The sequence below is a fragment of the Branchiostoma belcheri genome, unplaced genomic scaffold (assembly GCF_001625305.1).
Source record: "Branchiostoma belcheri isolate BF01 breed outbred unplaced genomic scaffold, Haploidv18h27 scaffold39, whole genome shotgun sequence".
In the NCBI taxonomy this organism is placed as follows: domain Eukaryota; kingdom Metazoa; phylum Chordata; class Leptocardii; order Amphioxiformes; family Branchiostomatidae; genus Branchiostoma; species Branchiostoma belcheri.
Window position 1 is genome coordinate 1,106,251 of NW_017804009.1, and position 18,053 is coordinate 1,124,303.

At 38.5% G+C, this 18,053-nt stretch overlaps 1 protein-coding gene across 1 annotated transcript in view; it reads right to left on the reverse strand.

Annotated features, from left to right (window-relative positions):
* Window positions 1-2,556: 2,556 nt before the first annotated feature.
* LOC109476740 (RNA helicase Mov10l1-like) overlaps window positions 2,557-18,053 on the reverse strand; it is a 43,005-nt gene continuing 27,508 nt past the window's right edge. Inside the window, exons 5-19 of the mRNA XM_019777745.1 lie at window positions 17,828-17,926; window positions 17,125-17,274; window positions 16,201-16,292; window positions 15,634-15,791; window positions 14,945-15,091; window positions 14,167-14,276; window positions 13,659-13,736; window positions 12,916-13,068; window positions 12,453-12,518; window positions 11,300-11,464; window positions 7,726-8,040; window positions 6,885-6,992; window positions 6,070-6,210; window positions 4,402-4,479; window positions 2,557-3,940 (exon numbers count right to left, since the gene is read on the reverse strand). Of these exons, the coding sequence (XP_019633304.1) occupies window positions 3,203-3,940; window positions 4,402-4,479; window positions 6,070-6,210; window positions 6,885-6,992; window positions 7,726-8,040; window positions 11,300-11,464; window positions 12,453-12,518; window positions 12,916-13,068; window positions 13,659-13,736; window positions 14,167-14,276; window positions 14,945-15,091; window positions 15,634-15,791; window positions 16,201-16,292; window positions 17,125-17,274; window positions 17,828-17,926 (2,598 nt within the window). The 3' untranslated portion in view covers window positions 2,557-3,202. The remainder of the gene's footprint in view (window positions 3,941-4,401; window positions 4,480-6,069; window positions 6,211-6,884; window positions 6,993-7,725; window positions 8,041-11,299; window positions 11,465-12,452; window positions 12,519-12,915; window positions 13,069-13,658; window positions 13,737-14,166; window positions 14,277-14,944; window positions 15,092-15,633; window positions 15,792-16,200; window positions 16,293-17,124; window positions 17,275-17,827; window positions 17,927-18,053) is intronic.

Sequence of the window (18,053 nt, forward strand, 5' to 3'; positions counted from 1 at the left end):
TTTTTGCCCCCAACAGTTGAGGAAATTCCTTTTCTTCCTAGTTGTTACAGTTTTTTCCATCTATCAATGCAGTGGTTTGATTAAAAGTTCAAAATTTATACTTTAAATTTTAACCCAGCCTTTTTTGTTGACTTCATGGCTCATATTGTAGCATTTGGGGCTATAATAGGATGCCTAGACCTGTTTTATTTTTTTTTCGCCCTGTCGCTTCATATTTTTTCTGAAAAAATCCGAGAACCAACAAATTAAATTGGTGTGGCCTAAAGGATGAGGTACATGTAAAAAGCAGAGGGCTGGGAGAAAACTTGAGTCTGACTACATTTACTTATAACTAAAACTGAGTTAACAACAGGGGACAGACTTGCAATTGCTTTTGGTTATATCAATTATAGAACTAACTGGTATAAAATGTACAACAGTAGTCTGATTAAGTTAATAAGCATAGTATTAATAATAATAATAATAAATGGTTTTTATTGTCCAAACAGTACCCGTGCAGTCGCAGCCTCTATACGGCTGAATTGAAGCAGGGTATCACATAATAATCAATGATTTCTTTGTTTAATTTTCCATTTTGCTTTTAGACATTGATATGCAAATTTCAGTTTCATTATCATTTATATCATTTGTCATATTTATTTAGTATGTTTTCTTAAATTTATTAGCCCGTTTTTGTTTCTTTTATCATAACTACCTTTTGATTGTACTTAAGTTTGTGTATTATTGCCTTAAATTACTATGAGTTGTGGCTCTTGGTTTGACAAGTTTGTTTTATTACCACCTTACTGAGTTGTGGCATTATATAGTACTTTTACTTTTATTTGTTGACTTTAATTTGTACTTATAACTTGACTTATCATTTTGTTATATCTGTTATTTTCTTGTATATTTTATTTATGTATGCCTGCAGGGCACATTGAAAAACGCCTTAGTGGCGATATGTACACCCTGGGTAAACAAATAAAAACAAACAAACAATACAAATCACAACAAGCAAATAATACACATGATACACATATTTGTTCCACAAATTTTTGTGGAACTGTCGTAAGGGTCTATATGGCAGCCATTCGGCGCCAGGTATTACTTATTAAGTGGCTGTTTGGCTGTGATTTCTTTCTTTTAAAGACTGCCAGCAAAATACACTCAATTCAAGAAAAAGTGCAGGAAAAGTGTGAGAAAAGTAAACAATTTTCAATTACTGCATGTTAATGACTGTAACTTAGCTGAAATTAACATGAAACAATCAAATTGTTGACTGTGGCCTTAGCTTGACCCAAACATACACAACAACACAACCTACTCACCCTTTTCTTTGTAAAAGGAAAATTGGTGAAGTCGGTGATTCTGTTTAACAGATTTATTATCAAACTTCAGTAAGAAACTATCGTCTAGTGTACAATCAAGATACACCCTAACAGTGTTGTGGGGAAAGAAAGTTTAGACCTAGGGCTAAAATGACTTGAATAAACAGAATCTAAAAACGTATTTCAAGAACTAAGCAAAGTCTTCAAAAGTCAAAAGAAGAGGGAATAAAAGAACAATACCACATACGGAATTTAATATTTGGAACACAATCATGTTCGATGTCCATTTTTACATCCGACTGAACTCTTGAGCAGTAATATCTAAATGCATGTTACCAGTATGTGATGGTCTATCGTCTATACATGTAACTATGCACTGACATCAAGTTGTCTAACACAGACCACAGATCTTAAAAGTCTATAAAGTAAGTGTAACAAAAACTTTGTGTAGAATTATAGAAAATATCCTACATTCTATGCTTAGGCCACACCAATTTAATTTCTTGGTTAACGGATTTTTAAAGAAAAATAATGGAGCGGGCGGGCGAAAAATAATAAAAATAAAAACAGGCCTAGGCATCCTATTATGGCCCAAAATGGTACGATAGGAGCCATAAAGTCAACATACCAGGCTGGTTCAAAATTTAAGCAATGAATTTTGAACTTTTAATGATACCACTGCCTTGAAAGATGGAATAACTGTAACAAGTAGGATGAAAAGGACTGTTTTCAACTGTTCAGGGCAAAATATGAGCATTTTGCAGTTGATTCTGAATTTTTATTTTTATTTGCAAATCAGAAAAAAATGAAGCGGCGAATCCGTTAACCAAGAAATTAAATTGGTGTGGCCTTAGTGAACACTACTTGAAAACACTACTAACTAAAAGTTTTTTGTGTAAGGTACAAATGTATAAGTGACAGTATCTAAGTATGAAAAAAAATGCAACAACTTTGTGGAATGTAATAAGGCCACACCAATTTAATTTGTTGTATCTCTGATTTTTTCAGAAAAAATCAGGAGCGACAGGGCGAAAAAAAATAAAAATAAAATGGGCCAAGGCACCCCATGATAGCCGGAAATGTCACGATATGAGCCATGAAGTGAACATACCAGGCTGGTTTATATTTAAAACAATAGATTTTGAACTTATAATGAAACAAAATTGCATTGTTAGATTGAAAAACTTAAGAACTAGGAAGAAAAGGACTTTTTTCAACCGTTGGAGCCAATTTATGTCTTTCATTTTGCAAATCAGAAAAAAATGGACAGGGCTATCCGAGAAGCAACAAATTAAATAGGTGTGGCCTAAGAAATACTTTTTTAAAATGTTGATGGAAAAACCAAATCTGGAGTGCTAAAAAAATAAAGATGTGTGTAATGCAACTTTGGTGACTTGGTAGCCCAATGACTATAGGACGGTGTACAGAAAGTGCGAAATGGAACGAAATGGAACGAAATGGGACAAAATGGGACGAAATATATATGAAGTACGTTGGAAAGGCGACGTTAGTGTCCGCTGGACGTCCAAACGGCAACGTTAAGATGTGCTAATGGTATTCTTAGAACCGCAGCGTTATAAAATCGATTAGGGTACGTTGAGAATAAAGTGACCACTTTATAACGTTGTGGTCACTTTATTCTGAACGTACCCCGATCCATCTTATAACGTTACGGTCACTTTATTATTAACGTACCCTAATCGATCGACCGAGAATACCATCAATCTTAACGTTGCCATTTGGACGTCGAGCGGACACTAACGTCGCCGTTCCAATGCACAAACGGCTTTCTTCTATACATATTCCGTTCCATTTCGTTCCATTTCGCACTTTCTGGGGTCCCCTATAGGAAGAAGTTAAAATACTACATGTATCTTTAAGAACAACCATCAGCATTAATCGTCACCACTTTCCTCGTAACTACTCTCAACGATCACATCACTGTCATGTTGGTCACTCTCCCCATCACTCAGTGACGGCATGCTACTGTAGTCACACACAGCCTCACATGTCAGACCTGTACAGTCAGATACACTCTCAGCATTCATGCCTCCATTTTCCATGGTTTCTACTGACAAAATTGGTGCCCCATTGTTCAGTAAACCCTGCATGTTGCTTCTATTTTGGATGACTGTGTTTGGGAGTTCTGGTACCAGGCAACCACTGCTTTTCTCCTCTTCCTCTCTGACATCTACATGTACATCTTTGACGCTGCTTTCAACGTGTTGTCCACCTTTGCTATCAGCCACAACAGAGTCCTTGTTACCAGGTATCACACTGCTTGCACCCGTGACTTGATTTTCTGTAAGGGCTACTGGTTGTTGTTTGGAAGTATTCTTATCGTATCTTTCTATCGTTTTCCCTCCACCTAACTTTGCTTCTATCTTCTCTTCACTAAGAGCTAAGTTGTTGTCTTCTCTGCGCCCACTTTCTCGAATGTCCACCTTATGGTTGCTAATACTGTCACTGCACAGATTTCTATCTCTTTCCAGATGTGACCTCCTAGTGTCTTTCACATCAAGAGTCAGTGTTTCTGTCACTTTGGAAGAAGGGCTGTTTGTTGTAGGAAGTGGGGAGCTTGGTTCTGTGTGCTGGACATCACTTGTGCTACTGTTAGTTTCACTCTGCACTTTCTGTAAGGGAGTTACAACAAGTGTAAGGGAAAATATGGAAAGTTATGCCAAAAAACAGTTACTCAAGCAACAGCTGGATTTGATTTTGGAAAACGGTCAGACGTTTCAGGTAGCATCAACTACCAACTGCCCAATGCCACCAATCTTGTATAAATGAGTACCTAGCTTCGGTTAGGGACATCCCTCAGATAGGACGTTAAATGGAGGTCCCGTGTTTGGAAGAGCCACATCCCACGCGCTGTTCAAGAACCCACCACACTTATCGAAAAGAGTAATGGTTCAAACCTTACAGTTTGGTCTGACGCAGCTTGTACCTACATTTACAAAACTGGTGTTTTTACCAGTTATGCGAAACAAACAAACAAACAAAAACAATACCTCCATTTTTCATAGAGGTACATGTAACAATATGTTTTCCTTCTGTGAATTTCAAGGTAAAGATAAAAATGGTCCAAACTCACCACAGTTGAGGGAAGAGAACAGCCTGTATAAGCACCCTGGTCAACACAGTACTGTAACATGGACAGCCAGTAAGGGTCCTGGAGACAGAAAATTATTGCATTTGTTCACTAAGAACTGTTTAACCTGAAATCACCTTTTAGCATACCACTAATTGTCACATAGTTACTTGAACACAAGTCAGCTATGTTAGAATACTAAGTTTGAACAAGGTAAAATCACAAACATGTCAATAAAATTGTAGACATTCTGAGGGGAAACTACAGTATATGGAAACAAGACCAGAGCATGTCCAGGACAAAAGGTACAACAAAAAACAAAAAGTTCTGCTTCAGTACCAAGGTCAGCTACCAGGGGGAACACAATTCACCTAGTCTTCCTAAGACCTACCCATATACCAAATAATGATGATTCTTTATTGACACAACAAAAAAGTACAGAGACTTTTGTATGGTCTTCTACAACTTAACTAAAGATCTAACAAAGCTAAATACATGTGTGGATAACATCATCTTACGTACAGAGTATATGTATGATGTAACAATAAAGGTTAACTATTCTCTAACATGTGGTCTCTAAGATCGAAACATTCTTTAATGTATTTTCCTATTTGAACACTGTATTGGTTATCTCCCCTGAGAATGTAGTTGAATTTATCTATAGCATCTAACGTATTGAAATCAATTGAACAAGCGGAAAGAAAGGTGAACAGCAATAGGCGCTTATCATTGTATAGTGTACAATCCATTATAAAATGGTGCTCATTTTCAATCATGTTTGGAACAAAATGGACAGAACCGTTGGTCATTTGGTATTTTCTTGTATCGACCCATTTCTATGTTTAATTTATGACAACTAATTCTTAATTTTGTGATCGCTTTTCGGATATCTAGATTGTGTATACTTGAGAGGTATTGTTTTTGTCCGTAATTTTCCTTTAATGCGGTATAAACAGAAAGTTTTGCGTTGTTACTAATAGAATTATACCTATTTTTGTATATATATATCTTGAAGGCGGGATCGTAATTGATTGGTTATCGTATCCACTTGGTATGATCCGGGGTTCGTCCAGAATTGTCCAAGACCATTGTAATTCAGAATGTCATTTACGTGGTTAAGCCAATCGTGTTTACCAGAATATAAAACATCGTATGCTTCACGAAGTAAGCTGTCTTCGGGCAAGTTTACAAAACGATGCCAGTATTTTATTAATTGTATTTCAGTATCTATTATTATTGGAAAGGTTCCTAGTTCCAAACAATCCATAAAGGCCTTTTTACGTTATGCCAATAAATATTAGGAAGCACACCAACAGACACACCAAAAGCAAGTCCTTATAAATGAAACAAGTCTGAACTGCACAATTGCAAAGAATGAGCAATCGACAGCTTCTGTGACTTCACGCATATACATGTGACACACGTGACTCCGTGAGCAGTGGATCATAGGTTTCAAAAAGTCTGTGGCGCCCCTGTCTCTGTTTAGAGATGGTTGTAATGCCCTTCATAAAGACTGGAATTGTACAGTCGAAAATTTTTGATCATTTGGGTGAGTCCAATTTCTTGTGTTGGCAATATTGCGGTTCAATCTTGTTTCATAATGACTTCTACCAACACAGATGAACTTTTAAGATAAAAACAATACCTCCATTTTTCACGGAGGTAACTGACCTGTCCCAGCACGTGGGGGTTTCCCACCATGATCAGCAGGGCCTGTGCTCGCGTGACGGACACGTTGAACCGTTTGGGGTTACTGAGGAAGCCCAGGGTGTGCTGGGTGTCATGCTTCAGCATGTTGGTCGTCGATCGAACCTGTGGGAAGGATGAAAAAAGTTAGAGGTTTCAGGGTGAACAGGAGATATAAATTCTATTCTGCTCTACATTCCAAAATACTTAAATCATAGAATCTAATGCAACATTTTGTAGGAATCAGTTCAAAATATGCACTATATGCACTGGTGCCGTATCAAAGGTACTTGGAGAAAAAATGAAGATTTATACTCATAAGTTAGATTAGTACTATTTTTGATATCTCACAAAAATTCTTCAGCCTTGCCCAGTGTTACTACCTTAAAGATGCATTATGTAACGGACGATACAAAAAGTAAATTTCTGGCTATTTCTTTACAGGGTCAGTTGACCCTACCCCATTGCAAATAAGAGCCATTCAGGCAGTGGAGGTGCCAAAATATGCCTTTCAAGTATATTTATAAGCTTGAAACACAACCGTCAACCATGTTTGTTTACATTCTGGTATGTAATTTGTGGTGGCACCACAATCTGAGTGCGACTCGTGGGCTGTTTCAGTGCTGACCATAAATCTCAGAAATGTGAGATATATATAGTTGTTACGTGTATGTTCATGACAATAATGTTAATAATGTGGAAGTAAATTACAATCACAGGAATATTTTCCACAATATAATATTTTAATCTTAGTGCAAAAATGTTACATAATGCCGCTTTAAAATGAAGATTAGACTTACAGTTGAGATGATGATGATGAGCCTCTCTTGTCCCTGGAACTCCTCCACTGACCCCACCTTGACCTCGTCCAGTCCAACTGACCCCAGCAGCAGTCGTAGTTTCTCAACCTGCATGTGTACGCATCAAAATCATTCCTACCATTGCGTCAATGAAGGTTAGACATCTAGGTAAGGCCACAGCAAGACTTATGGAAGACCAGGGGTCGAGATATCCAGTTTGTGTGCAAGTTGGTGCAGGCATGGCAACAGACATCTTTGCCCAATTTTCAGCATGTTGACCACTGTTAGGGGGCAACAAAATTCCTTTTTTTTTCTAAAACCAGGCAAAGTTAATGCATGCGCTGATGTCATCCATGAATATTATTTGCTGTGGCCTAATGAGATACACAAGAAAACAGTTTCTAAAGCTACTGTATCCACTACATGTACTTTCAGTCACTGACAAAAAGTAGAGGATACTACCTCCTAGTCACAACATGAGGTACACATGTGATACACCCATTAAATAGACTGGTGCAGGTTAAATTGTACATGTAGGTGCAGATATATGTAGACATCAGAAATACCTGCACAGCCCCACAATTTTACCTAAAGATACATTTGTACTATACCCCAGTAACCAGTTTATCACTGTGTACAGTGAGTAGACATGATCCCTTGAAAATCAACCCCAAAAAGTCCAAATGTCAAACTGACCTGTTTTCTGTAAGGGGTGATGATTCCTAGGTCAGACTGCTTGACACTGCCCCCTAGCAGCAGCTGTGTGTAGTGCAGCACCTACAAGATCCCTTGAAAATCAACTCAGAAAAGTCTAAAAGAAAAGTCTAAATGTCAAACTGACCTGTTTTCTGTAAGGGGTGATGATTCCTAGGTCAGACTGATTGACACTGCCCCCTAGCAGCAGCTGTGTGTAGCGCAGTACCTGTACTGCCTCTACGGGGTTGAACCATGATGGGCTGCTCCCCTCCCGCATGTCTTCCCCCTCTGTTCCGTGGAATATGATTGGTCGGCCCTTACAGGGTAGCCCCTCCCAGTTCTCCAGCTGTCTGGTGAGTGAGGGGTCGGCTAACGTGAACAGGTCACCGTGGTAGAACAGTTCTGACGGCAGTTTCAGAAGTGCAGGGTGGGAACGGTAGTTACACACCAACTTCGTCACCTAGTGGGATACCAGAGAAACATCCAAAAATACTGTCATTGGGTGGTAGAACATAGGATATTGGGATTTTCTTATCCGCTGGATTTAAGAAGCAGTTTGGATAAGAAAGTCAATCCCAGTGATGAACTCGGGACGAGGGGGGATACAAGAACCTACAGCTAGCCACTTTTGGAATTGCGTTCTCGCCACTAAAGTGCCACCTTTAAAGTGCTTTTTTTTACTGAAAAATATGATTTTCTTGCTGCAAGTAAAAATGCATAGAGATATGTCATTCATATATATTTTCAGCAAGTTAAAAGTTGGTTTGGGCAAGTGGAAATGGGTCAGACCATTTTTGAAAACTTGTCCAACCTTGCACTGTAAGGCCATGTTGACTTGATTATATGAATGACATCCTCTGGGAACCCTAAAACTGATGCGAATAAAAGAAAAAGTTTGTCCCCCACCTCAAAAAAAATTAGCCTTCATTATGAAATCTTTGTGGTCATAAAGGTTGAACAAATGACTAAACATGCAGGGTATGGTATGGGGAATAATATTGACTCATTTTTTTCGCATTTTCTTCTTTTCCTTTGGAATTGATTTTGTCATTCTATGACATTAGTATCGTTTTCCAATATTACATTATTTTTGCAGTCTATGGCTGCATATATAATGCTTATTTTGCAGGTGCCTTGTGTGATTTACAATATGGTCAAAAACTTTCTTTTTTACCATTTTCGCATGCGCGAAAATGGTAACTCAGACGAGATTGAGATTGGATGCATGGATGGATGGATCAACGGTTCCACCCTTCAACGGCCATGCAGACATGCTAAGTCACCGCATGTCGCTAGATGTTGTTGTTGCGACGGCCATGCAGACATGCTGAGTTGCCGCATGTCGCTAGATGTCGTTGTTGCGAGTGCACTTTTTACCATTTATGCCTTGGACGTTTGTATACTTTCCATTATGGTTGCTAATTTCAAAATCATAGTTCTATTAATGTTGCATAACAAAGCTGCTGACAAAACAAACTTAATTTGTCTTGAACAATAACTTGATTTTATTATTTGCCAAAAATGTTGATAAAGACATGTCTATAATCACAGTAATCAAGGATTTTAATAAACTGCATAAATTATGTCAATGAGCATTAGCAGTGTGGATTAGTCTAGATGTTCAGATTTCCATTAGCCGGCAGTCCAGAGGGTCACACGTCCGACCAATCAAGGCGCTGCAGGCAAAGCTTATTAAAAGCCTCCTTTTCAGGCGTTCCCGGATCGGTGTTTTTGTGTGTGTGTGTGTTGGGGGGGGGTGTATTTTCTGACCAAACGTAGATCGCACGCAATAGAAGCTCCGGCCTACATAGCTGTCCGTGGAACTATTGATATTACCTGGGTGCCTAACTTTCACCAACATGTCTTTTGTATTTTAGGAAATTAATTAATTAATGAGTGAGTGTTTAATTAACTTAAATAGGTATTGCATTGTTTGGCAAGGTATTTTCCATTGACAATTTTTAATAGATCAGGTTGATCAGATGATATAATGTAAACAATTATATATGATTAGTAAAAGATGACTTTTGAAGTTCTCTTCGAGTATTATTTTAGGGTTGAATCAGGGTCAACGCGAAAAAAAATCATGATCCGGTGATCGACATCATGCCCCCCCCCGCACACTTCATGTATTCAGTGTTCTAAATACCCGTCTTCAGTCTGCAATTTGCAGATAGATTTTCAAGATTTCAGGATAAAAAATTACACAATCTGCAATTTGAAGAATGAAAAAAAAAAATATATGGTCCTCACAACTTCATATTCCCTTTGTTTGACCCGCCCGGCGCCCAAATCCCGCTGCGATTCAAGCCGCGGCGGCTTCCCGAGCCATGCAAATAAACCTAGTCCTGACGCCACAGCCTCCGATTTACACCGAGCCAGCCCCGAGCGCATGCCGACAGCGAGGGATGTGGCTCAGATTTCCGACGATTTCCTTATTTAGATCATTCGGAAGACTTCGGGTAGCAAACAAAATGGCCGCCATGCACATGATTTTATACTAGTAGCTTCGCTTCTCAACCGAAATGAGGAAGTTTAACCTCATTTGCAGACTTTAGCGGCCATGGAGTTGATTTGGGGAAGTGCTGAGACGCGATTTCGCTACGGCATATGGGATTTTGCCGCGGAGGGAGTTACGTACGCCGGCAAAAACTTGCTTCAGCGATCGGCTCCAGAAAATTTATCTTTATGCTGCCGCTCAAGTCTTCGAAGGTGGTTTAACGAAGTTTATATAAATAATAAAGCCACTTTGCGTAGATCGATCTCCGTTTTCTTGCGATGGTATGAAAATTCAAGTACAGTATATTTTCAAAACGTTTGATATTTCTTTGTTCGTTGCCACATGTTGTTTATTTATCTTATTGTCATGTACAGTTACCAGCGTGAGCCTGAGTCGAGCCATTGTTCTTATGTGGCCGTTAGCACATGTTGTTTAAACAGACAGCAACATTGAAGAAAAGAACCGAGTTAACAGACATCGGCACGTTCCTTGAAGTCAGGTTTCCCGCCGTATTTAAATAAGAAATGTGTGGGCCCGCGGCGTTTTGAAAAGACGCGACGCGCTTTGGAAAGACCCCGCGCCGTGGCTCATTCAAATTCGCTACATTTTTTGCTAAGTTTAATGTCTTCACCCACGATTTTTGACCGTCAATGTTGACGGTAAGGACTTAAATTTTTACCGTCCGACGGGAAAAATACCGTCAATTGACGGTAAAACGGGCGCTGGCTAAAGCCCTGGTTGAATGTCACGAGGTTTGTAAACTTAGATGTTGGGGACAAAGCCATAGAAGAGATTTTGAATAAAATTATATATATATATATTAACGTTACTTATAATTTAAGTTAAAATGTACTTTTGTGTCTCATTTTTTTATTCTGTTAAAAAGACTCTTAAAAGAGAGAAAACAGGTTATAAACTGTTATATACTTGATTTTTGTAATGTTTTAAACTTAAAGAGTTGAAATATAGAAGTGCATGTTCTCTCATTATATACAATGTTGATGAGAACTAGAACCATTTATATAACTTAGGTAAATTGAAATGCTAGGATGGGGAAAATGTTCGTAAAAACTGTAAGCCTGTAAGCGGCGAAAATGGTCAGCTTTTGCAGAAGCACTTGTTTTTATGGAGACAGATGAAAATTCGTGCGTGCGCGGATGTCATCCATATAATTAAATCCACATGGCCTAACTGATATTTCAAAGATCAAGAAACATACCAGAAGAGGGTTATATGCTCCATGCTGGGAGAACTTGTTGTTGTCCCTGAGGTAGGGACCCCGGGTCATCAGGCGCTCCAGTAGGGACTGCCCCAGGCCCAGGTCCTTGGCAAGGTGGGACTGCAGTACCGGGCCCAGCTGCATGGGGTCTCCTGCCAGCACAACCTGAAATACAAAGGATGACAAAAGGTCATGTCTCGTGTGGCCTAGAAAAAGACTTTCATAGGAAAATAACAATCAATTTGATCTGTTGGTTCTCAGATTTTCTCAGAAAAAATCTGAAGCAAAAGGGTGAAAAAACCAGGCCTATATATATATAAGCATCCTATAAAAGCTCCAAAGCTATGACAAATTTTAAACTTTAGAGAAAGACTATTAAAGGATAATAATAAAAATCAACAAGACCACACCAATTTGGTTTGTTGGTTCTCAAATTTTCTCAGAAAAAATCTCACGCAATAAGGCCACACCAATTTAATTTGTTGGTTCTCGGATTTTTTCAGAAAAAATATGAAGCAACAGGGCGAAAAAAATAAAATAAAAACAGGTCTAGGCATCCTATTATAGGCTTAAATGCTACAACATGAGCCATGAAGTCAACACAAAAGGCTGGGTTAAAATTTAAACATTGAAGTTTGAACTTTTAATCAAACCACTGCAATGATAGATGGGAAAACTGTAACAACTAGGAAGAAAAGGACTTTCCTCAACTGTTGGGGGGCAAAACATGAGCATTTTTCAGTTGATTCAGGACCAGAATCAATTTTTTTTTTTTTGCAAATCAGAAAAAAAACGAAGAGGCGAATCCGAGAACCAACAAATTAAATTGGTGTGGCCTAAGGTGAAAAAAAACAGGCCTCAGCATCCTATGATAGCTCCAAAGCTACAACTAATATCAAACTTTTTGTCAAACCAATTAATGCATTGAAAATGGAAGAACTGTAACAGCTAGGAAGACAAGGATCTTCTTCAACCGTTGGGGCCAAAATATGGGCATTTTGGAGTTGATTTGATCAGATCCTGAACTCTTTTCTTTGCAAATCAGAGAAAATGGTGCGGAGGAATCCAAGAACCAACAATTCAAATTAGTGTGGCCTAAGGGCTACTATCCTTAATATACAGTACATGCTACATGTATTGTACATGTACATACCTGAGATTGTACCCCTGCACAAAGGCCCACTGGAATCAGGCACTCAGGTTCTGTAGCCTGGCCAGCCTGGGATCAACAACAACATCCACATTAATGTTAAAAGTGCATGAAACACAATTGATAAAGGTAAGTCATAGATATTGTAATTTCAAGGTCTCTCCAGACCTATAGAATGCAAACAAATGAAAGTGTACATTTTCAGCATAAAGTTTGCCTTTTATTCTGTTCTCCCTAGTTCTGTCCTGTTTTATTTTAATAGATTCTGTCAAGTTTATTACTACAGTTTTAATATTATTGAGGAAGTTCGGAAGAAAGTTAATTTGTCAAATTGTTCAGGTACAGGTATAAAATGTACAGGTCTGGACCTGTAACTTCTGTACTGGTACTGGTTCGTGTACATGTACCTGTATCAGTGTATCTGATGTTACGTTTAGGTACGCAACCCTAATCGTATACAATGTACCTCATCCACAAACACGTGAGTGAAGTGCCCTGCCCGCAGACCGATTGAGTACAGCAGGCCTGCCGTGGAGCAGGTGGCCACGATGATGCGCCTGCGAGACACCTGCTCCAGCTGGTCTCCATCCATACAGTACCGCTCTATGGACTCCGGCACCTGCAGCAGATGAAGTTTATAAGAAAAAAAGAAAGTTTTACCTCACTGAAGAGCTAAGGCTACACCAATTTAATTTCTTGGTTAACGGATTTTTCTAGAAAAATAATGGAGAGGGCGGGCAAAAAATAATAATAATAAAAACCGGCCTAGGCATCCTATTATGGCCCAAAATGGTATGATAGGAGACATGAAGTCAACACACCAGGCTGGTTCAAAATTTTAACAATGAATTTTGAACTTTTAATGATACCATTGCATTGAAAGATGAACTGTTACATGTACAACTAGGAAGAAAAGGACTGTTTTCAACTATTCAGGGCAAAATATGAGCATTTTGCAGTTGATTCTGAATTCTTTTTTTTTTTTTGCAAATCAGAAAAAAATGAAGCACCGAATCCGTTAACCAAGAAATTAAATTGGTGCATGTGGCCTATAATGTCCCACTGGTTGTAAAAGACAAATGTTATGTACAGATTGAAGTATAGCCTGGTATCCAGTCTATCGTGTTTGGTAACCCACTTTCATTATTCCTGGTATGCTTTTGGAAAAGCTACAGATTGAAGAGAGACTAAACTGTGTGATATTCTCACCTCCTGTACTCTCTGGAAGGCATTCAGTCTGACCATGTCTGCCTGTTTCACCTGCCCACTGTGGTGTAGTCTCTCTGCCTGAAAAACACATTGTTACAAAAGTTGGTAAAATTGGAGCTGTGCAGGTCTATTTGATCACTACCTGCACCTAACCTGTACTGGTCCATATGTACTGGGTTTATACAACGGGATTTTTATTTGCTGCATTGACTGTAACCACCAGTATAAATGAAATAATGGCAATGGTTTCTGAACAGTTTTTTGTACGATCTATACTTCTCAAAGTCTGAGTGATGCAGGTAAAATTTGTCTGGTGCAGGTAATTTTCAATGATGCTTGCACTAATGAAGACATGCAGAAAAATGACTTCGAGCCCTGATAATAATAATAATTATACTTATAGTTCTCTTCCTCACCCACTTCTACAATGTATGCATGTGTTCTACTGTACAAATTCAAACACTGTAGTTTGTATCCCAAAACCAGAGGAAGTAAGCATATAGTATACCAGTAGATCAGCTGCACTGTTAGATGGAGTACAGGCTATGATCCGGCTGTAAGGTAGGGTATGGAACACCTGCAGGATGGCTTCTACTAGGGTTACTGTCTTCCCTGTACCTGAAATATAAATCAAGACAAAACAATGTACAGTCAAACCATTGAACACTCAGGCCATGTTGATTTGATATGGATGACATCCTCTGGGAACCCTAAACCTGATGCAAAAATGTGAATAAAAAAGTTTGGCAAAAAAGAAAGTTGCCATCATTATGAAATCTATGTGGTCATGAAAGTTGAAGTTCACAGTGACTAAACACACAGAGTATGGTATGGTGAATAATAGACTCTTCATTTTCATGCCTAAGAAGTCTTTTAGATTATAATTATAGTCACAGTGTTAGAAATACTTTTTCAGGGATCTGCAATATTGCAGAATTTCAAAATTTTCTTCTGCAATTTGGAAAATACATTGTACTTTCTACAAGTACACAGTCACAAAGTCCGTATCTAAACCCATGGCATATGCAAAATTGTCCGTTGGCAAACATTTTGCATGCAATTTGAAAAATATATGTACATGCAAAATTAGTTGTATAATCATTATAGAATCAGTTAGCAAACAGCAAAGCAGCTCTTAAACACCATTGAACCCCTAGCCTGATTTTTGCAGTCTGCAAAATTACAGGTTGCTTAATTTTTCTTCAGTCTGCAGTTTAGTATTGAAAATGTCTCTCTAAAATGCAAATGGGTATTTCAAACACTGAGTCATGAAGAAACACACTAACCAGGTGGTCCAAACAGCACATACGGTGCAGGGCGCCCCTCAGCTCGCAGGATCCTGCTGACAGCTGCTCGCTGCTGCTGGTTCAGGCTGGGGTTGAACAGCTGTACAGGAGCACCAGGTGACCTTCCTCCCTTGCTCTGCTGTGCATCTGTTCAGCCGAAAGTTATCAACTATGATTTCAATCCTGATTTCATTCTATTATGTTCTAATTGGTTCTATGTTATATGATGTTATGGTTACACTAAGTCTTAGTCTATTGTTTCTCTTATCTTCATTGGTAGTATGATTTTATCTTTCATGTATGGTATTTTTAGTTACTTTGATAAAAAAAATAGAAGGATTTCCTTCCTGCAAGTAACAATCCATTCCATACATTTCATTACTCTCTAAGCAGAGGTTTGGGTTTTGGCTAATACTTTTGGCGTGTTTAAGGCTGTTTTATCGGGCTATCTTTTTTGAAAACTTGTACTTCCCTGGACAACATACTGTAAATCACGATTTTTTTCACGGTACTTTCGTATTCACATTTCTTGCGGTCAATTCTGTACCACAATATTTATCATTACCTCAAACAAATAATTCACCAATTTCCTTTTTGATGCACCTGCCGCCACCACGATCTTGTATAGTTCTGTGAATACGTCCATTTTTCTCAGACTGTGAACTTTTGCTACCACAATAACGCATTACCTGAATGGTTCCCCTTCCCAGCTGACAGCTGTGTGCTGTTCCTGTCCAGTTGACAGTTAGCCAGTGGAGGACTAAGTGTGGGCTGGGATGGGAACAGCACCTGACTCCCCAGGTTGTGGGCAAAGTTGACAGCCTGGTGACAGCGCCTCAGTGTGGACCTGGTGAAATAAACAGGCAGCATTTTAGAGATGGACAGGCAGGGCTTGAAATACCGGGTGCATGTGCACCTTAGTGCACGCAAATTTGGAGCTGTGCACACAATTTTCTTTTGTGGGTGCACCAGTGCACCTAAATATTTTCGTAGGTTTACGTATGTAAAGATGTTAAATGTATAGTAGCATACAGCTCTAAGGGTCAAAAGATAATAAAATCATTGTTATAGTACTGTTTTTACAGTACATTTATTTAGAAATGATACATAATTAGTTTTTGCTGACCTTTGGTGCTATGGTGCACCCAAAAAAAAAATTTGTGCACCCAATTTTTTAGGTTGGGTGCAGCAGTGCACTTACATGTATTATCCAAAATGAATTTTGAGCCCTGACAGGGAAGGATTGTATAAAATACCTGTTAAACATGAAGAAGACATTGTAAGGTTCTCCGTCATAGCTTGTATGGAAGTCCTGGTGGAACTTCAGCAGTACTTCTTCTCTCAACACCTGTAACACAATTATGGATGAGCAATCAAAAACCTGGTTTGGACAATAATTAAAAAAATCCCCTTGCCTTATTGGGCAGCCAGTTCAGAACCTACATTGTAGCACCACAGCTCGTGAAAAAATTCTTTGAGAAGCAAACTAAGGACTCACCAATTTAATCTGTTGTTTCTCGTTTATTTTTCAGAAAAAATATGAAGCGACATGGTGAAATAAAAATAAAAAAAAAAACAGGCCAAGGCAACCCATGAAGGCCGAAAATGTTTTGATATGAGCCATGAGGTCAACATACCAGCCTGGTTTATAAGTAAAACAATACATTTTTAACTTTTAATGAAACAAAGTTCCATTGTTACATTGAAAAACTGCAACAACTAGGAAGAAAAGGACTACTTCAACTGTTGGGATCAAAATAGGTCTTTTATTGAGCATTTTGCAGTTAATTCAGAACCTAAAATCTTTTTTTTTCAAATCAGAAAAAATAGACAGGGCAAATCCGAGAAATGTCTTTTATTGAGCATTTTGCAGTTAATTCAGAACCTAAAATCTTTTTTTTTTCAAATCAGAAAAAAGTAGACAGGGCAAATCCGAGAAACAACAAATTAAATTGATGTGGCCTAAACCAGACATCAATAACTTGCAATTGTGTGTAGTCACAATAAGTAGGTTAAAACAATGAATTACTGTAACTGACCTGAGAAAAATGGAGAAGTTGGTGAATTATTTGTTCACAGTAATGATAAATTCACTGTACAGAAGTGACCGCATAAAAAATGCAAATTAAAAACAAAATTTTACATGTACAAAAAAAACGTGATTAACAGAATATCTTAACCTCGTGCACATATCCCTCATAGCTGGGTGAACAGTCCCCTGCCCCTGGTGCAGTGAGGACCACCTTGTCTCCGATCAGTACAGAAGGACGACCCTCTGCTAACCCGGGTACTGTCAGAGATAGGTACTCACCACACGGCTGTAGAGACTCCTGATTCGAAACAGAAACAAACTTTACCACAAAAGGATTAAAAATACCTCAAATAAATTGTAACCATACATTTTCAATGATGCTGCTTAATAAGTGCTTATCTAGTAGGAAGCTACATGTACATGTACATGACATTGTATATACGAAATCAGACGATAAACCGGACAGTGAGTGTGTGAGTGAGGGCTCCTAACCTGCACTTGTCCATGTACTAGGTTCATAATACATGTATGTACACATTCAACTATTTTCATTAGCTGCATTGACTGTCACCACATATGAAGCATAAAAGATTTAATCTCAGCAATGTTTTTTAACAGCTTTAAGAGCAATCCATTATACTTCCTAAATTGTGAGTGATGCACTCCCAGGTAAAATTTGTCTGATGCAGGTAATTTTTTATGTTACCTGCACCACTAAAGGTGTATGTAGAAAAAAATTATTTCGAGACCTGAAATTTTAGTGAAAATGCAAAATATTTCTATGGATAGGTCATTGAGTTTGTTTAACAGTTCAGTGATCTACTGTTAATTAAGACAAGGACAAGGATTACGTTGATCATGTCAAACTGGTGGATGTCTATCTCCATCTGTAGCTCCTCCAGGTGTAGCAGACAGGACCAGCGCCGGGAGTAGTCTGTCATGGTCAGGGGCTGCATGGGAACAACAGGAGTGTACATGTTTGTTTAAATTTAAAACTTTTGGTCCAACACAAAAAATTATCTCACCTAGAGCTTTTGACCAGTCACTCTGGTCTTCTTCAGTAGGCTGACCCAGTGA